The 23567-nt window shown below is 49.5% G+C and overlaps 1 protein-coding gene across 6 annotated transcripts in view; it reads left to right on the top strand.

Annotated features, from left to right (window-relative positions):
- Window positions 1–23567, top strand: part of MEGF6 (multiple EGF like domains 6) — a 109850-nt gene that overhangs the window by 69080 nt on the left and 17203 nt on the right. For all 6 annotated transcript variants that reach the window (XM_080380307.1, XM_080380308.1, XM_080380309.1 and 3 more), the window contains 13 exons: window positions 585–707; window positions 10708–10833; window positions 11721–11843; window positions 12255–12377; window positions 14461–14598; window positions 16504–16626; window positions 17472–17594; window positions 18698–18865; window positions 19111–19242; window positions 19369–19497; window positions 21232–21360; window positions 21526–21660; window positions 22017–22151. In XM_080380307.1, the coding sequence (XP_080236433.1) occupies window positions 585–707; window positions 10708–10833; window positions 11721–11843; window positions 12255–12377; window positions 14461–14598; window positions 16504–16626; window positions 17472–17594; window positions 18698–18865; window positions 19111–19242; window positions 19369–19497; window positions 21232–21360; window positions 21526–21660; window positions 22017–22151 (1707 nt within the window). The remainder of the gene's footprint in view (window positions 1–584; window positions 708–10707; window positions 10834–11720; window positions 11844–12254; window positions 12378–14460; window positions 14599–16503; window positions 16627–17471; window positions 17595–18697; window positions 18866–19110; window positions 19243–19368; window positions 19498–21231; window positions 21361–21525; window positions 21661–22016; window positions 22152–23567) is intronic.

The following is a 23567-nucleotide window of genomic DNA, read 5'->3' on the forward strand; positions in this document are numbered from 1 at the left end:
TGTTAAACGCTTTGCAAAACACTGAGATGAGAAGCACGGCAGTAAAACCTCTCACCTGTGACCCCTGGCTGAGCTCGGTGGAAGCCAGCTTCTGTGCTTCAAAAGGATGAGAACATCTGCTGCTGTGGCACCGCAGCATTGAACTTGGCTGTTTCGTATTGTTCCTCCTCACTTCGGTCTGTAACGTTAGCTGTTTGCTCCCACCGTTGATGGAAGTAATGGATGGACCAGCCCAGCCTATTTTCCACATATAAAGAGTATGGAAGTATAAAGTATTAATTAATCCACAATCTTAGAGCGAATGGGAAAAGTGACCATTGTGAGGTGAACGAGATGAAGGATGCTTTATGCTAATTGACAAATAAGATGCTTGATTTTTTTCTTTTTTTTCTTTACCCCCCACTGGTTGCATGCTTGTCCTTGAAATTTAAATAGCTTGACTGATTAAACAATGAAATGGCAATTCTGTTCCCTCTGCATTCCTTTCTCAAATGTGGAGTCAGTCAACAGAGGATAAATAATCCTGACTTCAGATACCGTCATGCCCACTTAATTGTTTTCCCCTCTTCCCTTTTCCTTTGCAGATGTTGATGAGTGCCAGGTCCACAATGGTGGCTGCCAGCACAGATGTGTGAACACCCTTGGATCTTATTACTGTGAATGCAAGCCAGGCTTTCGCCTGCACACAGATGGCAGGACCTGCATTGGTAAGTCACAGTCCTACGTTTCTCAAGAATCTCTATTTCTTCACAGCCCTTTTCCTACCTGTGAATGTGTGGCATTGTACAAAAAGTGCCTACACCGGCTTCCCCGCTCACATCCATCCTCTCTGCAGGGAACTGTAGATGACAGTGATGGATTGCAAGTTCCTTTGTTTCTCAGGATCCTGGTAGTCTTCCCTAACGTGTTTCTGTTACTGGGTTCATAATGTTTGCTGTTCCTCAGCATGGACATGTACAATTTTGACTTCTTTGCAGTTCCGGAGTTTATTCTGGTTCAGAAGTAACTTCCAGCTTCTGCTTTTGATACAGGATATATCAGATACAGCATTTTCAGAACAAATACATAAACTAGATGATGAAAAGGTTGAAGTTAGTCTCCATTTCTGCCTCGGCTGTTTCCCCAGTCTGCCCAGTATGCACTAGGTATGACAGACAAGTGAAAATAAGCATGGCTGTGTGTGGGGATGTGGCCATAATAATCCCCAAACCTGCTTCCCTGGGATGCTGGTCATGCGTCCGCTTGGACGGTGCGGGTCCAGACATTACAATTCAGATGCCAGGTTTGGCTTGCAGCTGCTTTCTGGGCCAATTTCTTCAGATTTTGTTGTTTGCCTGCCCCAGACTAGAGGCTCAGAGACACCAGGGTGGAGCTTGGAGTCTGCCTCCCAGCATCTGCTGCTGCTGTTGTTTTTATTAAACCACTTCTCCCTCACAGCTTTTTTTGACACATTTTTCCATTTTTTGAGGGATATTTTCATGCAAGTGGAAAGAATTCCTGGGTGATAGTATTACAAAGGCCATTTGCTGTTTTATTTCTCAGAGTATAGTCATGTCCCAGAGTTTATTAAGAACGACTGTGTGAGCCTGTGTGTTGCAGCTGGGAATGGTGATGCAAGTAGAAAAAATGCCACCTAAAGAAGTGGTACCCACCATGCCCAGAGCAGCACAAATGGCACATCTTTCCGCAGCTGCCCCTGCTATATGACGATGCTCTAAGAGGCACAGTGAGACATGCCCTTATGGTGCAAGTTCACCCAGTGCCCTCTATTTTGCTGGAAAAATCCAGAAGCAAAAGGACCACAAGGTAAAGAAAAAAGCCAATTATTCCCAGCCCACTGCTCTAGCACTGAGCATCTAAACTTGTGTTCATGGCTATGCATTGCTGCTCTTTGCCTGTAAGCATGTATGCGGTTTGTCATCTAATAATTTTCTTTGTAATATGTAGTTCTTGTTTTTGTGGTATACAGTGATTCTGCCGCCTCTGCCTCATAGAATAAAACATGAGGCAAACTGAAATGAGGATGTTCTCAGCAGGGTCAGCCCCAGAAGGTGAAGCAATTTCCAGAGGAAGTACAAAAGGGATCACTAGAGGGAGGAATCTCTTGTTCAAAAGCAATTTCCATCCTTTGCTTTCCTTCTTCAGGCTTACCTGCTGGTGTGGCTGCAACGTGTGGAGCATTTCTGCCGGGATCTGGGCAGGCAGGGCTTCCCTGCTCCGTGCAGCTTGCGCTGAGCACTGCAAACCTGCTTTGCATTAAACTTCTGAGCAAGTATTTGCCATAACGTGCACAGCATTGGAATTCATCTGCCAAAATTAAGGGGTCTCTATTCATGAAACCTGATCTACTACAGGAGTAACTTGGGCAGTTTCTGGAAGCTCTGGGGAGTGGAGCTGGCAGGATCTGCTGTTAGTTCAGTGGTGCCTGTACCCCTGTGATCCACAAAGTACACAGGAAAGTAGATGCAGACCAGGCAGGGTGAGTCAAAACTCTTGCTACGTAATTGTCCAATGCGGTTTCTAAAGTAACAACAGAGCAGACCTAAAAATCTGGCTTTCTCGCTTCAGGGCTGGTGGCTTTTGTTCTTTACGCTTTTGTGACAGAAGTGTGCGTATGTATCACACCTTTGTAATAGCTCTGTCCTAAGCTACTAAGCTGGTTGTGCGGAGGGGTAGGAGTAAGCATCTTTTTCTAGTAAAAGCTTGGGACAGAGCACAGACCTAGAGGTTACTCCTCTGCTGGGGTTTGTGGCTGCCCTCTGTGTACCCGAGATGTAAGGCTGCCTTGTGCCCCAGGTGCCCACGTGCCGCGACTCCCCATCCTGACGCTTGTTCCCTGGTGAACAGCTCCCTGCCACTATGGATTCCATATGGTGGCTCTTGGTGCCGGAGCCCAGCAGCTGTCCTCCTGCATCTGCCAGCTGCACGGCAGCAGTCACGCGCAGCCCAGCGTGACGTGGTTTGAGTTGACACAGCCTGATTTGTGTAAATACCGGTTATTGGTGCCCTTGGAACAAGCCCACCCCACAGCAGAGCCCTGGCGAGGGCAGCACCTTGGCTGGTGACAGCGGGGAGGCCACCAAGGGAATGCTTTCGCCCCCGGTTTGGTTGCTGCAGTGGGATGCGCTCTCCAGTTTGTTGCCTTCGCTGACGCTGGGGCAGCGCGCCCGTGAGCCTGGCAGCAGCTGTGGTCTGGTCAGGTGGCTTTCCATGGGTCATATTGGGGTAATCCTGAGCCCTTGAGCAAGCCCTCGCTTTCTGTGGTGTTTTCACAAGTACCCACAAGTGGTTCTTTCCTTTAGTGCTCCATCTACATAAATATTTACGCTGCAAAGGCAGAGGCTTTGCTCCGGTCTTGGAAATCCCACAGTTTTTATTAAGCTAGTATTGCTGAGGAGCTACCAGGCAGCGATGGCAGGGCACAGGCAGCAGCAGCAGCGAAGGCAGGAGGCTTTGCTCCACTTGCCTTCCCTCCACACTCCCACGCTGCTGTTTCAGGAGTGCTTTCCCAGCGCTGCTGGGGAAGAGGAAGGCATTTTCAATGCTGACCTTGAGGCCAGCTCCAACAGGAAGGCAGAACAACATGACTGAGCAGTGGAAAGCAGCATGAGCAGCCACCAAAGCCATAGGCACCAAGGTGTCCCCTGGAGCAGAGGAGCTTTTCAATGCCTTGGAGGCTGAGTGAGGGCGGTGCAGAGAGCAGGCATGATAGCCCCCTGTGTGGGGAAAAAAAAAGTTGAAATTCTACCTGGTAATGAGCTGCTGTATGATTGTTGAATTGGTTGGTACCTGCGAGGAGATGGGTTGTGGTGCAGGGCAGAGCTGGAGCTGGAGCATGATGCAGCGTGGGTCAGAGCAGGTGTGTCAGGGCAGGTAACCACCGTTGCAAGGAGCAGAGCAGAGATGCTGCAGCGCCTAGCAGCTGCTTCCTCGGCTGCAGGTCATGAGAGGCAGTGGGGTTTGCTCAGGAGGGTCAGAGCCATGTTTCTTCAGCCCTGTGAAGTTTCAGGCACTAACTTGACTTCAGCCAGGATGGTTTTTTTCCCTGCGTGGTTCCGAGGGATTAGGTTAACTGATAAAAGCTACATTTCTCTTCAGCTTGGGATATGCTTTGATTTTGCTGGACAGGTAAGATTCAGTGCTGCTAAAACAGAAAAAAAAAAAATGCCATTAACTAAAAAGAAGAGGCTGGGAACTGGAGATGGGGAGACTCTCCTGCCCATTCCTCTCTGCCCTCGGAGGCTGGCGAAGTGCTGCTGGTGGCCTGAGCCAGGGCTGCCAGCATGCTGGCACCTTGGGCTGGGTCAGGTGTGGAGATGGGCTTTGGGAAGCTGCTGGCAGCCCCAGCGAGCAGCAGCGCGAGCCAGGGAGCGTTCTGGAGACAGAAAAAGACTATTGCCGTGAAGTTGCTTGTTAAGGTCTGTAAAACCACGGATCTAATTCTTTAAATGTTTTCCGATCCCCACAAAAGCCGCAAAAGCTTCAATTAATTGGCAGCGCTGCCTGAAACGGGATGATCCTGAATTCCCCTGGGAGGCTGGTGGCCGTTAACCCCAGGAGTGCAGGACTGGGCGCAGAGCTCGCCTCTCCAGGGTGGACTCAGGGAGATTGGTCCTTTTCCACCTTCAGACCGAACTATTATTCCAAGCTTGTGATGGAAGGTTGAAGCTGATTTTATTCTGGAAGGTGTCAAAGAATTGGAAAACAGATGAAACCTTTTGCTACTTTCTTTTGATGGCTTTGCACCCTAGGTAACTGTTCACATCTTTGTGTTTAGTATCGCAGATGGTAAAAAAGGCACAATGCAGGGAAGATCAGTAACAGTTTTCAGAAGGTACTTAGGCACCTTTAAAAGAAATTTCCTATGAAGTGTGTTGCAGCTCTGTGTAAATAGCTGCTTGGATTAGCCCTTGTGTTTTGTAGGATTGGAAGAAAGGTTTTGCCTTTAAAAGCATTTTTCTTCGAGGCCGTTAGTACCTTTTACAGCATGAACAGAGCTTGGCTCTCCACACAGGCCCACAGGGGATTCCTAAATCAAGCCTTTGACATGGCCTGGAGAACCAAGGGCAGTTGATGACAGACTCCCAGTGTCCCCGCACACTCACACCTCAGGATCCCTTCCTTCCCTAGAGCTGTGTCTGCCCCTATCAGTCAGCACGGGAGCGAGGGGCTCCAAAAGCCTGACAGCGATTCCTGTGGTGCAGGACTGGAATAAAAGCTTACAGCCAAGGCCAAGCTTCGGCGTCAGGCTGTGGTGTGTGAACGCTGGGGTGTCAGGAGCCTGCAGGGGCTGCATCCTGCATCCTGCATCCTGCATCTCGGGGTGTGCCCATGCAACCCAAAAGGCAGCAGCAGCTCTCCGGGGTTAATGCGTACCTGGAACCGCTCTGGTGCCTGGGGCTCAGGAGAGCACAAAGAATGGCTTGAAGCCACTTCCCTGTGTCCTGCTCCTCTTGCAGAAGCTCTCAACCGTCATCGATGCTTTGGGTGAGCTGCAGCTCCATTGTGCGAGATTCTGTTATTGCATCTTTGTTGTTCAAAGGTAGCAAGTCACTGACGATCTTAACGCAGAAGGGAGGGAGAAAAGGAGAAAAAAATCCTACTGAAAGTGAAACAGAACAAAACGAGTCATTGGACGTCCTGAAATTACCTCTCTTTATCAGAACCACATGGGCGGGAGGCAGGAAGCTGACATCTTCAGGTCCTTCTCTGCTGTTTCAGCAGAGGGATGAAATCCAGTCCAAGGCAAAGAATTTAATCTGAGCCAATTGCTTTTGTTGGCCTGCAGAGTAGCGAGATGGTCTGTATTAACACACAACATGTTTCTGGAAATTGTCTGAGGTTAGAATAAATCAGTTTGGGATTACATGATGTATCCCCATTAAGAGTACTTCAAATGAAGGAATCTCAAATATAGCAGCAATTTATACGGCGTGCAGAAGGACTGTGCTGTAAGGTCTGTGGGTTCGAACTGTGCGCGGAGGGTGACCGCCCGTATGGGCTTTGCAGAGTTTTTCCATTTGCACGCGCTGTACAGACAGCTTGCACGTCTCAGAAAGTCTGACCTTTTCTTTGTCCAGTGGCACGTTTCTCAGCTGTTTCTCAGAATCGATGGGTTTGTGTGACGCTGCAAAAGGAAACGTTGTGCTCAGTTCTACTTACAGCCGCTTACAGTTACTTTTAAACTATTAGCTCACCGCCGGCCGGTTACACGGATCTGAAGGGAAGTTAAGTGGAGGAGCCCAAGTCAGCCCAAGCGAAGCATTACCCCCCCCTCGCCGCAGCACGAGGGTTATGCTCTGGGTTTGTGAGGATGCTGCAGACCCACACACTGGTCTCTGCCACCGAGCCCCGGGGACAAGCGGGGAGAGACGCAGAAGGAGCGCATGCTGATGGCGGGGGGTTGGTAACGGCCCTTGGGCTGAGTGAGGGGGTCCCAGGGTGTCTCAGCGTACCTACAGGCGCTGGGATCAGCTCTTCCCAGTCCGAGGAGGTCAGCTGGATGTACAGAGCTTGGGTAGCTTGGTTATTAGATTGACTCCTGTGTTAGGCTGCTGCTTTGTAGCCTCACTTCCCATATGCAGCTGGTAAAAACGACGTCCTTTTCCTCCCTTTTTATCTGTTTCCTGGGCCTGAGAGGGTCAGAATGTAGGAGTTAGCATCTTTCAGCAGCACTGCACTCCCTTCAGACAGAGGGGATGGAAGTAATGTCCCTTTTGCAGACGATGAAATATCATCTGCGGAAAATCTGTCTGAGCTTTAATTACAAAAGTCTGTGTGATGTACAAGATGACACTGGATTTGGCAACGCTGTCACAGAAATGTTAATCTCGGGAAAGCATCTGGGAATGGAAATATTTTTAGAGTGGTTCTGTAAACAGAAAAAAAGAGCAGTAATTAAAGCAAGGCCAGCAGTGAGGTCTGCTGGCTGTTAACTCTGCGAGAAGCCAGCTAAGGAGACCAGAATTAGAAGGCCCTTGCTTTGATGGAAAGACACCCAGAACAATTTTAACGCATTTTCATTTGTTTCATCTGATTATTCCTGATTGTTAAATTTAATTAGTCTGTATCTTAGCAAAATGGTGGTACTGCACAAGCAGCCTTGCCAGTCTGTGCAGCATGAGCAGCTCTGCGACGCTGCAGGATGCAATTGCTTTGCTTGCTACGTCGTGTGCATGCCACCAGCGCTGTGTAGCTTACGAGCACCGTATAGCCGGTGATGCCAGCCACTTCTTCCCTGTGCATGAATCTCTTGGCAGAGAAGGGCTTCTGGTTCCCATTACCCGTAGTGGTCTGGAACGTGCCCACGATGGCTGAGACGGCAGTGTGCGCTGGCCCCTTCGTCATCGTGTGCAATTGCAGAATGGAGAGGCTCAGATGGGGTTATTAGTCTCGAAGAGGGTATTTGCTAGCAAATAAGCTGTACTAAAGAAACACAGGAGGAAACAGAATGCTCTACAAGACCCCTGTGCTCTCAATGCTTCACCTTTTATGTTCTCTTAGTGGCCGACAGACGGCCTTGGTTAAGATCGGCACAAGCGGTTCAGGCACTCGGTTGTGTGTGCCTGGCCAGCACCTTGGCCAAGGAGGACTCACTGGACCAGGACCGCATGCCCCTTCCGTTGCGTCCGTATCCTCCTCCAGCTGCTCGCAGTGCCCAAGCGTTGCCACGTCCCACGTGTCGAGTGCCTGAAGATTCCTCTGCCGTCCAGGAGCAGCTTTTGCCCTTGCAAAGCTCCATCAGTTGGCGGGTGCCGGCAGCGTGCCTTGGTGCGTGGGTCGGTGCAACCCGGAGAGACACGCTGAGCTTAGTGTGTAGAAATAACGCTTTTGGAAAGGCTGCTGTGTCCAGACTTGACAGGATTTCTGCCTGCTTACATTTTGTAGGTTAAAGAAGAACCTGGACATGAGTTTTTTCCACTCTTGAAATATTGTCTTTTAGGGGTATGCAAGGAGGGCGGTTATTTAGACTGCAAATCCATACAAATAACTGCATACTAGGAGGTTATTTTAGATGTAAGATGCATTGGCTAGTTACACATTGGCCCAGTAGTTTTCCCATATGAAGGAATATTTTGGCAGGCATTAGCATAGTTTTACTTTATTTTTTTTTAAAAAAAAGAACACTCCAACAAGCACATTATTTATGGGTATTTCTGAATATATGTTATTAAACACTTTAATATATCAGAATTTTCTAAAATGACCACCCATCTCTGCTAAAGCTTAAGTACTGTAACTCTGACCCATAACTTTTCCAGAACGTTGAGCATTTCTGTTGTTTCCTTCCAAATGGATTTGGAAACAATGTCAGCACAACTAACATAAACTGATAGGTTTTGCTCCAGCTGTACGTTGTGTATGGCAGTACTTCGACTCTATTAAGTTGCTTTAATTCCCCTAAATGTTGTTTAAGTAATTAGAGGCATACAATGGGAAGTTGGTTTTTAAAAGTTTGAAATGGGAACGCTCCTCAGCTCTGAGTCAAGGCATAGTGTTTGGAAGGGAACTGTTTGCAGAAAAAAAATATATGAATATACTGTTCTGCCTTTTATCTTCTTCCTGTGCCAAATATTTGTTTGTCACTAATATACAAGACAGGCTTAATCAAATTACTTGCTGCGCTTTGTCTATAGGAAATACTCCTTTGAGTACCTGGCAGAGCAGTGCCGTGTGCCCGCCTGTTGCAGGGCGTTGGTACCTGATGGTGGGCTGCATGCATGATGCACCTGATGATGGTGCCTGCAGCCCACCCGCTCATCTGTGCCCCACACATGGGTGTTTGACAGACCCAGCTTGCCCTGGGATTCAGAGACCTCGTTAAAAGTCAGAGGCATTTACTAGCGTATGCTTTCCAGGCTCGCCTGCTTAGCAAAACTCTCGAGGTTGTTGAGGGCACTGTGATTACCTGAAGTGCTAGTTTGTGGAGAGATGTTTTTCATTAGAGATATTTTTAGCTTGCTTATAAGATTCCTCAGAGTCAGCACATTAGTTTACTCTGGAGTTTGAAAAAACAGGTCAGAAATGTGTGAGACCACAACTCATCGTACCATTCTGCTTATGGAAACCAGGTCTGGGTTTCCATCCCACACCGTGGCTGGGTTTTAGCAGTGTTGCACCCACACAGCTTTGATGTGCAGCACATGGTGCGTTTTGTGCATGTTCGTGTCTCCTGAGTGGAAGAACAGACTTTAAAGGCCAATTTCCCAGCTCCCCTGTAAGGGACACCTGTCTTTGCAGCAGTCTCAGTCTCTGAGATGCTCACAGATTTAGGAGTAGGCTAACTCAAGAGTCATGCAATGGTCCAAGAGGAGGCTTCATCACTTTGGAGATACGTAGTTACCCTGAGATGACTTATCTACCAGAGTCCATGAATTCCATTCTGGAAAGTCCTTCCCTGCTCGGTTTTCTGGCTCAAATTTCTCCTGGATACAACAAGGTCAGTGGTCCTGGATAGCTGCAGCCTAGTAAAAATAAGCAGGCAAACTGCCCGCTTGCTGGTGGCAAGGTGCACACATCTCCCATTAAACATCGTGCTTTTGGTGCTTATCCTGCAGAGAAGTCCCAGATTATAAGAACAGAAAGTGGGGAGGAGAAGGCTATTTTAGGGCTGATTAATGATAGCAAACTTATAAAGATAGTCCACGTGTTTGGTCATAAGATCTGTTTTCTGCCGTAGCCTAGGCAAAGCCTTCTGTTTTCTGACTGTTTGAAATCCTTTGGGCAGGAAAGCGCCTTGCGCAAGGCCACACAGAAACGCTGTGGCATGGCCAGGAACACCAGTTGGGAATCTCAATTCCCAGTCCTGGCTGCACTTCAGATGAAATCACGGTTCCCACCAGCGCATCTCTGTGCTCAGCTGCACTGCTGGTGACAGCATCAGTTACTTGCAGTGTGGACGAGCACATGTCCTGGCTTGCGTGTAGAAATCTCCTAGTCAAAGCACTGAGCTGGGGGTTATTACACCTGATCGAGGTACAGACATGCAGGATGCATCTTAAAATACTTTTCCTTAAACGTTCCCAGAAGAACTGATGGTACCAGCTGGGCTTTGCCCGGTGAAGTCAGCGTCTTTTGCACGTCACGGAGGCAGAAACTTAGTGTTCCATATCGTTTTGTTACAGGGAAACCTGAGTACACCAGAGTGCAACTCTGAGCAGTAATTAAGCTAAACTAGTGGTGGCATTGCACCTGCATTGACTGCCTTTGAATAAAAGTATGAGGATTTTGGCAATAACGCAGCACGGAAGCGTGCTTGCCGACACGGGCACCCTTCGGAGAGGGCAGGTCCCTGTTAGGAAGCATGCCGCTTGTCACCTTCCCTCCTGTGTGATGCCACGGAGGACCTAGCCCAGACTCCCACATCCCGGTCTCACCTCCCAGGATTGCTGCTGGGATCTTCTTTTGCAGAAAAGAGTGATTTTAAGCTGCTACACGACACTGTTGAGCCGATTTTACCTTTAAAGAAAAGGGGCCCCATCTGGAGGGGGTCCGGTGACCTCTCTCGTGCGCTGCACACAGATTTTTGCAGTGACAGCTCACCTTTAGCACAGCTCTGGCTTTAGCCCAGGTTGAATATGCCCCAATTTTAAATTCTCATTAGCAGGACTCTGCGTCAGCGTGTGCAATTTGCCCTGGTCCTGTGCAGGAGACCTGTCCAGGTGCCATTATTTTTGTGACAAATACTCATGTCCCTTTGTCTCGTAGCTGTGAACACGTGTGCCCTGAACAACGGTGGCTGCGAACACGACTGCGTGCAGGTGACGCTGGCACAGCACCAGTGCCGGTGCCGGCACAATTACCAGCTGCAGGAAGACGGCAAACACTGCGTCCGTGAGTCCCCTCGGGCACGCACGGGGGGCTGGGGAGGCAGAGCTGAGCTTTGGCCTTTTTTTTCATGGGTGGCTGAGGGGTGGGGGGAATAGGGAGCAGGCACTCACACACTCAGATGTCAAAACAGAGCACTCTGCAGTGCTTCTCTCCAGCAAGAACTCTGCGTGTTGTGGTTCTATTCTGCAGTTTATTCGCAAAGGCTAGGAAGAGCTGAAGGAGCATAGCCAACAAAAATGAGGTTGTACGAAGGCGCGTGCTTCCGAAAAAGTGAAGGACAGCAACATGTCGCAGCAGGACGGGATCTTCTCCCCCTGCTTGCAGCTTTCTGGCTGACCTGTGCCCAGCTGCAGGAGGGAGAGAAACTGAAGGGGACAGAGAGCAGAAATTTAATCTTCTCATTCATAGCAGCGGGTATTCAAGAAGTAGTAGGAGGGAAGTATTTAGCTGTGAAGTTGCTAAGGGAAAAGGAACAACTGGGATGTTAAAACCACAGCCAGTGGTAGGGGATTGTAGCATCTGTCCAGGTCCTGGAGCAGGTCAGGGATTGGCAGAACCTCCCGACAGGAGCACTGGAAGCAAATTTGCCTGGCGCTTTGCTCTGTAATCTCTACAGAGGGACGTGCCCCTGCCAAGCTTCTGCTGGAAAGGTTTTACACAGATCAGTGCCTGCCTTTTGCAGGATCTTGCACCACGTAAATCCTCCTGCCAGGATGCAGCAGCACACAGAGAGCAGCAGCAGGGACTTTCTGTCTGGTGGAGAATGGTCTTTCACAGATGCAGACTTTTTTGCTAGAAACTGCTCGATGCTCTGTTCTTCCATAAGCGTAATGCCAGCAAGAGCTCGGACTGGTATGCAATAAGCCTGCCTCTTCTGCTTTGACCTGCAGTGAGGAACCCCTGCAGCGACAGGAACGGGGGCTGCATGCACCGGTGCCACAACCACCACGGAACTGCCCGCTGTGAGTGCCACCCTGGCTACCGGCTGGCACCTGACAGCAGGGCCTGTGAGGGTAAGCGCCTGCGGCAAAGCTTCCACGGAGAAAAACAACTGATGGGGGAGAATAGCGCTCTGTAGTAGCAGCTGTCAGCGTCCGTGAATTTATGAGTGAGGCACAAGCCTTCTTGGGGGTGGCATGAGAGCGCTCAGCTGATGTCTGTCCAAGAGCCCTGCTCAAGTTCTCTGGAACAACACTTGAGTTTCATGTGATCCAGCTTCCCAGGAAGCTTCACAGCAATTCTGAACTCTTAACTCTGTTTCTCTGTTGGCCTGGACACCGGTGAAGAATTTAGGGTGCGAAAAACTGGTGAAGAATTTAGGGTGCAAAATACTGGTGAAAAACTTGATGATGGTAACAATCATCCCTTTGAAAGAATGTTGATGGTTCAGCCTGCTTTGCTTATTGATTGCTCATCTCTTGCAGACGTGAATGAGTGTACGACTGGGCTGGCCATGTGTGCACACCAGTGTCTCAACACTCGCGGCTCCTTTAAGTGCACCTGTAACCCAGGCTACGAGCTGGGGGCGGACAGCAGGCAATGCTATCGTGAGTACTGCATGCAGGACCCCCTCTCAGGCACGGATGGGAGGTGGGTTTGCTTCTGCAGGCAAGTGTTTGTGCACTATCCTCTGTGAATTGGTGGGGCCAAGTTATAGCAATTTCTTTTCTTTTTTTTTTTTTTTGAAGGATTTCACAAGCAAGTTTGGGACTGTTTACTCTCCACCAAGATAAAAAAGTTTGTCTGATCTTTAAAATTACCATGAAGCTACTTTTCCTTGTTTAGGCAATGTATTTGGAGCCATTTGGCTCCAAATAGGCCAAGTTCTGCTCTTGGGGACTTTGCTGGACCAGTTCAGGCAGCTGCAGATGTGTCACTGAAGAAGGAATTGAGCTAGTGAAGTGATTGCATCTGCTCCCATCAAGAAAAAAAATAAACACTATTATGCAAGAATAAGCCAGATTGCCTGAACGTCTGTTCAGCTAATACACATCAGCGGGGACAGCCCAAAGCAGAGCTATTGGCATTTAGCACTAGCACCCCCTTACAGATGAAAGCCACCATGGTAGTCCCAGTGCTGGCAGCTGGTGTTACTGGAACCCGTGATGCTCCACTTCTGCAGCAGCTCTCACTGTGAGCCTGCCAAGGGCATGAGGGGAAGGCTGTGCAGACCATAAATGGGTCTTGAAAGGCATCAAACAGAGCAATGCACGGAGCTAGACTGATGACATGCTATGTAACAACCTAAGCACACACACACCTTTCTTTCTAGGAACATGGTTTCTTTCACACTGCATATTCTGTGAAAGAAAATACCGTAGCTCAGTTTCATGTGCAACAGCACATTTATTTTCAGCTGCTGGGGCGAAGGTGTGTGATTGCCAGCAAGGCTTACAGAAGCCAGGTCTATGCCTAATGCATCCTACCTCCTCACCTAGCCCTGTGACTGTGCAGGAGGGAAGATCACCCTCTGTGGCTTCAGCTAGCTGGCCGACCGGTGACAAAAAGCTTAGCTTCATTGCTACTCAAGTCTTGGTTTTCCAGGTAAGCCCCTGGTAAGAGATGCCAACCCTGGAGGGTCACTTGACATCAGGGACAGTGGAAGCACAAGCCCCACTCGTGTTTAGACGTGGCTTCTCCAGTTGTCACGACTCATTGCCATAACATCGACAATACCTCTACTTAGGTGCCAGCTATAGAATTAAGTAGTGTTCTTGCATGGGAAGTGTTTCTCCTTGCCCCTTCTAGCATGTTTCTAATGCAAAACTCTGGTTGTTCTTGCATTAATGAGAAAAGGAAAGATAGACTATATTCATGGTGTGAAATCTGGAAGATAGTCTTCCACCAGGGCACAGCTTTTGGTTTTGATGCACACAGATCCATTGGGAAGGATCAAGCTCCCCTTCTTTCATCCTCCTCGGGTCTGAACACACCAAAGACTCAAAAATGTTCTTGAAGGCAGAAATTATTTTCCTGAGGTTCAGGACTGAGTCAAAGCTCCATGGTACAAGTTCTTTTTAGTTTAAGAAAGCTTAATTGACTAGACAAGTTTACATAAACTTTGCCAAGCTAAGAAGATATATGGCTGCTATTGATGTTTGCGCCTACCATTTTTGACGTGTCAGTAACTAACATTTCTAGCTGTAGGCATCTGGATGTTTCTGTAGTTAGCTGCATTCTGCTGCTCCCATTTCTAGCTGGCATCAGAACAGCTCTGTACTCACAAAGACCGAGCCAACTTTCAGTTGGCAGCACATACTGCAGCTTGTCAGGAATGGGAGCAGTTTTGTCTGCAGTCTGGTTCATCTCAGAGATTGTCCAGAGCCTGCTCCGCCAGTCTGTCCCTAAGAGGCTACATGGGGCGTTGCCTGGGATCCATCCATTTATTTTTATACATCACTTCCCAGCCCAACGGTGGCCTCTGTGCAAAACTATTTTCATCCTTCCCCCACTGTGGAGCACTTCTCAGCAGGGCTGTTTGCACACAAATGTGCGTGCGAGGAGCTGGGCTGGAAGCTGCCGTGTGGGTACCTGCTTGAGGGCAGCACCAAGGGAAGGCTGGGGCAGCCAGTATGTACAGACAGATGTGCAGCGCATGCTGCAGGATCCTAACCGGTGTGCGTTTTCCAGGGATAGAAATGGAGATTGTGAACAGTTGTGAAGCCAGCAACGGTGGCTGTTCCCATACGTGCCACCACACCAGCTCTGGCCCAGTCTGTACCTGTAACTTTGGCTATCGGCTCGAAGAGGACCAGAAGACATGCACTGGTAAGGCAAGGGAAAAGGTACATAATCTTGTCTTTACAAGTACATCTCGTAACGATGAGGACCTCCGTGTGTTAGCTACTTTGTGTATGAGCACTACAAAAAGGTTAACCAGGCTAGAAACAGATGCAAAGGGAAAGGAGGTGAGATACTGCTGTGCTTGGAATCCTCAAAGCTGTGCTCAAGGACCTCCCTGGACACTAACTCTTGACTTCAGGACTAGTTAATTCGTGCCTGCTGAAACTGATCTAAGGCAGCATTGGCAGATACGGAGACTAGCATCTCAGATGCCTATAAGCCTACATCTGGAAGGGATGATACTCAAAATGTACCATCCTGCCTGTTATCTCCATGTAATTTGAGTAAATGACTGATGTGGATGAGTCACTATGTGCAAGCCAAGCTACATAGTTCAGCCCCATCCGGTTCTATAAATATGTGTTGATGGAGAGGTAAGGGTGAAAGGCACCTCGAGCTCTGTAAATGCTACACAGCTGAGGCATGCACTTTATATTGCATTACTGAGCCCCTTGCAGCAAATAACCTAGTCAGAATCCCACTGTAATGCTCAGTAGCCAGACATTTACTGCACCGGTGTGTCAGGCTGTCATTTACGTCTGTGCTCACAATAGGGCTATGGTTTACACCTTGCTTATGATAGGGCTGTGGTTTAGGTCTGTGCTCATGATAGGGCTGTGGCTCAGGCTTGCCCAGCAAGGCTGGGGGAATGTTTCCATCCTTCAGGCAGTCCAAAGCTGTAAGAAACCCTGGTGCCCTTCCTGCAGATAAGTTTGAGGCACTTATACCTAGAGACAGATATACCTGTACTTTCTATAAAACCAGCAAATAAGAGGCTGCTAGCAAAGACTGAGTGTTTAGTGATGCAAAACCATACTCACATATTTCCATGCAGTGTAGAGTTGCAGTTCATCTTACCCAGGAAGTAATTCTTGAATTTGTTCCGTCTTTGTTCAGTACCACCTTCTTCCTGCAGTTTTCAAGGGGCATGGCGGTCCAGGGCATCTGTTAGGGATGGATTCGCTCCTCAGCAGGCTGCTGCGGGCACCCACAGTTCTTGTGCAAAGAGGGGCAATTCCTGTGCTGGAGGAGAGGGACCCAAAATCCTCAGGATACTGGCTTTCCTCCGTGGCTCTGAGGAAGCAGTAGGAGCTGTCTCCATATAGCATCACGAGATGGGAGCAAAAAAGCCAGGACCTGAACTGAAGTCTACCCTGAAAGATCATTATTCCTTTGCATGCTACGACGCCTGGTAAACTTTCTGTAGCCCAGTAGTGCTCTTTGTTTTCCTGCTAGATACCTCCTTGGTCCAGCCTCCTCCACTGGTAGGGGGATGCTTCACAAACCCCTCTACTGCATGGGCACTGCGGTAATTCCACTTCACAGCAGACAAATGGACTCCCATAAATACAAGGGGCTTGAAATTTCAAGCTGCAGGAGCTCTGCTTTCTCCAGGTTATCTAGACCCATCCTTCAGAGACTTCACTCAGTTTGTAGGAACCATGCAGACCTCAACCATCTCCAAACCCAGCATCAGTATTTTTAACAGGGTAAATCAGAAACAAGAGCCAGTATTACAGTTGGAATCTTGCCCCTGTTTGTAAGTACACAAAGCCTTTAACAACAGTCTTGAGCTGAAAATCACAATTATCTTCCCACAGGCTTCTAGGATTCAGGACTCCTCCTTGGCTGGGGAGCACATTGCAGAGGTTGATCCATTAACATAAGCCTCACTCATTTCAAGAGGAAAACAAGACTACTAGCTCAGGGTTTGGCAGTCAGATCAGTAAAATCTTCCCAGAACTAGTCACGGAGCAGTTTTAACAAGTAGTATCGCCACTGCAAAGCTAGACATGCATTAACATCCAGTGCCCTTCGTTTTTTGTTTAGATATCAATGAATGTGACGATGGTTCTCACTGCTGTCAGCAAGACTGTTACAATTATCCTGGAGGCTACGAGTGTGCCTGCTATGCTGGATACAGGCTCAGCACGGACGGCTGCGGGTGTGATGGTAAGCAGAAATATCTAGCTGGATTCCCGCAAGTAAACCAGCAACGCCACGGTCCTCAGCCTCGCCGCAAGGCAAGAGAGATACACGGAACAGGTTCCACTAATCCTGGTTTTCTGTATTTTGTCAGCCTCCTCAGTTTGCTTAGAGCTAAGGCAACTCAGCTATTCTAACCCATATGCTAGTCCAGCACAACTGAAGAGTAGCGATGGGGCTTTTAAACACATGGCGTTATCCCAGTTCGAATTCCAAGGGAGTTGGTCCAGGTCTGACTCCATTAATTCACAGAAATCAATTTATGTTCAACCCCAGAGGCTAACATTGCCCATCATTTTCACCCAAGAGATACAGGAAAATAAATGTGTCTGTAGAAAATATGCTAAGACAGCGACTAACACAAGCTTTTAAGAAAACCAGGAATTGTCCTACCTGGTTTCAAACAGCCAGGTGTTTCTTCCCGTTTCTCCCAGCTTGTGCCAGTTTTCCTGTCAGCTCTCTGATGAGTTGCCTTCTTAGCAGTAACAATGTGGGGCTGTTCTTCCTAATGAGTTGTTCTCACTACCAAAGTTCTCCGTAATATTTCCCAGGTGAAAATCCAAGCTGACCTACCTGTTTCTACAAAATTAGTGGGAGACATGAACTGAAACTCAGCATATGGTACTGAAACCCAGGGCTCCCTCAGTCACTTTGGGTGGTTTCACTCAATTTTTAGAGTCAGGTGCCTTGACATAACTAGTGGTGAGGATGCCACCAACCTGCTTGCTGACCTGTGGACAGGAATATATCTGCCCCCGGGTCCTGTACAGAGGCTCCGCTCTCATTGCACTGCCATATCCCATGTTTTTCAGATGTGGATGAGTGCTCTTCAGATAACGGTGGATGTGAACACATATGCCAGAACCAGCTAGGGTCTTTCCAGTGTGGCTGCGAGATCGGACACAGGCTGGATGAGGACCGAAGGAGCTGTGTCTGTAAGTGCGACGCCTGCGCTGCCGCATGGTCGAGCAGCAGGCTGCCCCCCAGCACAGCCCCCCACACGCAGCCCGGACAGCGTGGGCTTGAGCTCTTTAGCCCTGCACACCACCTTTTCCACAGCACTTACTACTGATAGCAGTGGAAATGACTCGCACCACCAGCAGAAAGCTTTCCCCTGACAGGGCCAGTCCTATTTCAGCCACGTTACACAGCGCGGCGAGAGCTCCGCGTTAACCTAAGTACTGGAGTCCTTTCCACGGTCGCCAGCCTCTACGGTTTTTCCTTGTAAGAAATAACAGATGATTGTTTTTTTTAAGCAGTAGTGCCTTTATCCCACCACCAAACACACTATTACCCAACTTACTTAGGGCAGCCACCACGTCACTCCATCTGATGACCCCCAGCAGTGTTGTCCAGGTTCCTGGAGAGGCTTCCCGAAGGCTGGATCCAGAAGAGCAGCACTCAGTACCTCACTGCTCTGGCAAAATGCCTGAGCATCCTCCAGCCCCTCTGGCTTTTACCAGCTCTGGCTCTGCAGCACCTGCCCCGGCTCCCAAGGGTGCCTGTGCTTCCCTTGGCTGCCCGATTTTTAACCCCACAAGGGAAGGAAACCTTTAGCCATACCTGATAGATACTCCTTCCGAAAGGAGAACCAAGCTGAAATGCTTCGTTTTGTTAGATGGGTGGTCTTGTTTAATTTTCCACAAAAGAGTTAAGTTGCCTGAAAACCCAAAGAAGCTGAGCGGTCTGGGCAGAATGACAGCAAGGCAAAGGTGATGGGATGCGTGCGAGCTCAGGATCCTGAGAAGCCAGAGCTGTGTCAAGGTTGAGATCAAAGCTTCACCCATAGATTTTGAAGTCACTTAGCTGGCCCGTGCTTATTCTAGCCAAAACAAGCAAACAAATTGCAAAAATGTTGGAGGCGTCAATACAGAGAGAGATCAGTGGTGCCAACCATGCCAAACCAGATGCGCCGCCCCTGTATAGATACTTCTGCTTTCCCTTTCCTATTACAGAGGTTCTGTCCTACCATTCACCTCTTAGAGATCTTGTCTCTTCTCCCACTCTGACACTGTCATCTCTGTGACTGCCTCCCTAGCTATAGAGGACCCTGTGGAAGCTCTGGATAGTCGGCGCCCCGTTATCCGCCCCATCCCTCATGTCGCAATCCTGCGAGATGAATTTACCCAGCTCTTTAATGATGACTATGAAGATGAGGAGGAAGAGATGGAAGCAAGAGGAGAGCACACGCTTTCAGAAAAATTTGGTGGGCATTTTGCAGCAGTGGTAGCTGGCATAACTTGCCTGGAAGTCTTCAGAATTAACCATGCATGCTGGGTTGTTTATTTGCCTGTGTCGAGTGCCTTGTTTGTGTACACAGAACCTGTGTTACAGCACAGGTGCGTTAGCTTTGCCACAGCCTGAACATGGTGGGGGTTCTCTGCCCAAAGTCCCCGAGATGCTGAGGCAGGCTTGGGGAGGGCCCCTCACCCGCAGTGCCTCTCGTTGCAGTCTGCCTGGAGCACACATTCGGCCCCGACTGCAGCCTGACGTGTGAGGACTGCCAAAACGGAGCCACGTGCAACACGGAGGAGACCAGCTGCGACTGTCCGGCAGGCTGGACCGGCATCCTCTGCAACCAGAGTGAGTGATGCTGGAGGGCAGCGGGCGAGGCGGCTCTTCTGGCCCCTGCTGCGGGATGCAGGGAGGCAGTGGCTGCATGCGGGGCTGCGGCAGCCACCTGAGCATCGCCTCTCTCTCTCGCCCCAGCTTGCCCAGCCGGCACCTTCGGGAGGAACTGCAGCCTGGCGTGCCGCTGCCAGAACGGCGGCACCTGCGACCCCGCCACGGGTGCCTGCCGCTGCCCACCCGGGGTGGCCGGCGAGCTCTGCCAAGACGGTAAGCCCGCGGCTCTCCATCGCTGTCCCCTTCCTGCGCACCGCAGCCGTGGCGAGGCGCAGGGACCTGGTGGAGCACGGGGTGTCTCACCTCGCCAGGACGGCACCTCTGTGGGGTCCCAAAATCCGGCACCAAACACAGGGGCCTCCCTTGCAGTTTTCTTCCTAAAACGTTTTCCTGCAAGAAAATGGCAATATTCCTGAGCTGCCAGTTGCAAGTGATGTTCCCCAGCCTGCGGCAGTAGCTTATTTCTGTTTCAACGCATTAGTAGAGCGTTTGCTGTAATTTGATAAATGGCTCTTACAGCCATCTCTGACGCCACTCTTTGATGTTCCCGTTGTGCTTCTCTGAACCCTTCAAGTGTTTTCCATGGAATGCCTTACACCGGTCCCTTTGTAGCTGTTCACTGAAAGCATCTTCTAACTCTTTTGTGGAACCATCCCAGCACAAGTGACTCTGACACATCCCTGCTCCATCTGACTCGCTGGGTCACCTAGTCTTGCATGGAAAAATGTTGTTTTAATAAGGAAAAGATGATAAAGGGGATTCTTCACCCACAAAGTGGTGCTCCAGGTAGTGTGCCTTGTCTTTGCACTGGAAGACCTTTGCAGTCCCCAGCAATGACCGCGGGCAGCCATCTGTCCGTATTACACCATGACACAGAAAAGGAAGTTGAAAGCGGACATTCAGTGGTGAATGTACAGAACCGCGGAGGTTTCTTCTGCTGAAGAAAAACCAAAGGATCGAAAAGTTGTGACAACAGTAGTTACCCAAAGTACCCAACAGAGCTGTCACTGGCTGTTGGTATTTGTTTCTTGCTCCCAAAGAGTTAAAATCTGGGGGACATAATCTGAAAACACAGAAAAAATGAGCCAGTAAGAGCCTGAGACAAAACGACTTTAGACAAGTGGTTAGGAGCATATGGGAACTATTACTGGAGGAGACCAAAGCAGAATGTAAATGAATGTGAGAGATACCCCAACCTTTTCTTTCAGTAGGAAGGAGGTGATTGAGGGGTACAGAGAGAAAACAGGAAGGTAGGTTTAAAATAAACAACAAAGAACTGATCTGGTGTCCCAGGGTGGCATTTCCTCCTCTTAAACTGTCTGTGCTGTTCTTTTTGTACGGGAGGAGGCACATGCTGCCTGGACAGATGGTGGCCGGAGCTTTCTGCTGACACAGTCTGGCTGCCATGTGCTTCTAATAGTGAGATCTTTGGCATAACAGAGAAAGGACAGTAAATTTATTCCTTTAATAGTGCAAATATCACTGTTACTTACCAATAGGAACAGCCTCGTGGATTACTTTCTCATGTATGACAAACTTCCCTCCCCAGCGCCCTGCAGGGTAGGCTTCTAGCACGACCAGCATTCCCATTTCAAGCGGGGTGCCGAGCTGACGGGTGCCCTCGAGGCACCTCGTATGGCTGGAGAGAGGCAGCAAGCGAAATGCGCTGTGCCACTGGGTGCAAGGACAGGAGTGCCAGATACTGAAGCAATCCTATTTCGAGCTGGTGCAGGGACCTGCTCGCTCTTACTGTTACCTGATGGCACAAGCGCGCTCCTGGTCAGAAAAGAAGCCGGCCACCTTTGCGACACTCGCTGCATCCTTTGCCTAGGTTCATTTCTGGTGTTGTACAGCTTTGATTTTGCTGCGTTTTCTGTGGTGTGCCGGAAAGAAAATGACAGGCTGAAATCCGCTCATCTTCCCAGAAAATCCTCTCTCTATTACTAGGGTGCCCAAAAGGATTTTTTGGGAAACAATGCAGGAAAAAGTGCAACTGTGCCAACCGGGGTCGTTGCCATCGGATTTACGGAGCCTGTCTGTGCGATCCTGGCCTGTACGGACGGTACTGCCATTTAGGTATGCTTGTCCTTGCCTTTTTTATGAGAGAAATTACTCTTAGATTACAGCCTTTTCTAGGTACCACCCCTGGCAAGGGCTGGTGTTGGTGACAAAGCTCATGTCCCTTGCCGGGTGTGATTTAGCCTCGCGGGTCACTGACCAGCTCTTCCCCTCTGCCCCCAGCTTGCCCGAAGTGGGCGTTCGGCCCCGGCTGCTCGGAGGAGTGCCGCTGCGTGCAGCAGAACACGCAGGACTGCGACAAGAGGGATGGCTCCTGCCGATGCAAGCCTGGCTACCGTGGCAAGCGCTGTGAGATGAGTGAGTTGCCGAGAAGTTCACAGAGCATCGCCCTTCCTCCTCCCGCAGCCTCTTTTTTCCTAGCTGGTTTTCTGGGGGGAGTAGCTCAGCTCACTTTCCACCCTTGGAAGGCGTCTCGCCTCTTGTTTAACTTAAGAACAAAACTTAGTCACGTGAAATTAGCGGGCAGAACCTGCACAGCTGGGTGGGAGTGCCTGTGCATGTGGATGGTGGACCTCATCCATCCTGCTGTGCCCAGCTGTCAGCTCGGGAGGGTGCTGGTGGGTGCCCGTCACTGCGAGCTGGGGCTGCCTGCTCTTCCAGGGTCGAGTGAGTAATGCCAGATGTTCTTTCTTTTTCATTATGATTGTTAACAGACTGCGACCCTGGCTATTACGGGGATGGCTGCAAGAAGAAATGTAGCTGCCCTCCCGAAGTGTCCTGTGACCACGTCACCGGAGAGTGCTGGAAGGAGTGTCCCCGGGGCTACCACGGCGAGAACTGCGACAAAGGTAAGGCAGGGGCCGTGCCAGGCCACCCGGAGCGTGCTGTAAACTCATGATTCCTCACACATACCACCTTTTTCTTCACAAAACAACACCAAAGGGCTTCCAGAATTCCTCCCGTGCTTTGCCCCCTGGCCCAGTGCAGTTGAGCAAATGCACGAGGAGCTGAAATGCCTTTAGAGGACACACGAGCTGCCGTTGCAGGTCGGTGTAAAGTACTGCACTCTCTTTGAGGCAGGGAAGCATAATGAGCCTTATTCAGAAAAGGAGAACAAGGTCTTACTTTATCCTGCTACTTGGGCATCTCGGCTTTTGTAGATGAAGGTGATAGATCGATACGTTAAATTAGCGGGCAGAACCTGCACAGCTGGGTGATAATTATCTTTCACCCCCCTTGATATCTTGTTCCTTTCAGGCAATCAGTGCCCAGCAGAACAGTATCATATTTTCCATTCCATTCGCTATTCCATATTGAAACTCTATTTGATCTGCAAGCAGAAAACTTTACCCTCCATTTGCATTAGGGTTTGAACTCCTGCCTCTGCATGAACCTCCGAGCAGTTTTCTGCTCTTTGTGTATGCCAGTACTGAACTGCGCAGCTCTGTGCGTGCAGCTGACGCTCGGGCTCTGAGACCGCAGCTTTTCAAGATCCCGGAAGATGGTTGGGGTGTCAGAGAGTTTGCCTTTGAACAAAGGTGTTTTGGGCGAACCTAAAGGCAGTGAGTCACTGACACGAGGGGATGATTACAAAACATGAGCACGGTTCCTGGAAAATAACAACTTCTGCCAGCCTCAGAGCTGCCCAACGATTGAAAAGCCAACCTCCTCCTCCTCTTGTGAGGTTGCTTCCTTCCGAATCACACTTCAACTGCTTGGATCCAGCAGAAAATGCAAAAGGTTGGACTAATGAAGTCCGCCCTTGAAGACAGACTGCATTAAGAGGCTTGTGAGGGTCAGCACCTGAATTTTGCTTCAAGCGCCCCAGCAGTTTCTGCACTAACTTAGGTCTAACCAAGCACTCCATCCACACCCAACCCAAAAGTTACAACCATTAACCAACCTCATTAAGCTGCTAGCACATGATTGCCTTGCATAACACCACAACTGATAGAACATAGCTGCTCTGTGGTCAGAACAAAAGCTGCAAATGGGCACAAAAAGTTCCAGTGCAAGAACGTGCTAACAGAGCTGAAATAGCATTAGGAGGAGAGGTGTGAGCAGCTTTTGCAGGGCTTGTGCCCCCTTGCAGGGGTCCCGACAGCCCCAGAGCCCCCCCGACGTGGTGGGATGCTGCTGCCTCCAGAGCCATGCGGCGCCTCGGCGGGCTGGGTGCTCTTGCTCGGGATATTTTTAAAAAGAATAAGAAAGGAGCTTAAGCCTGTAGGGGGGAGTCACAGGAAATAACACAAATATTTGTATAG

The sequence above is a fragment of the Falco punctatus genome, assembly GCF_963210335.1.
Source record: "Falco punctatus genome assembly, chromosome: 3".
Lineage (NCBI taxonomy): Eukaryota > Metazoa > Chordata > Aves > Falconiformes > Falconidae > Falco > Falco punctatus.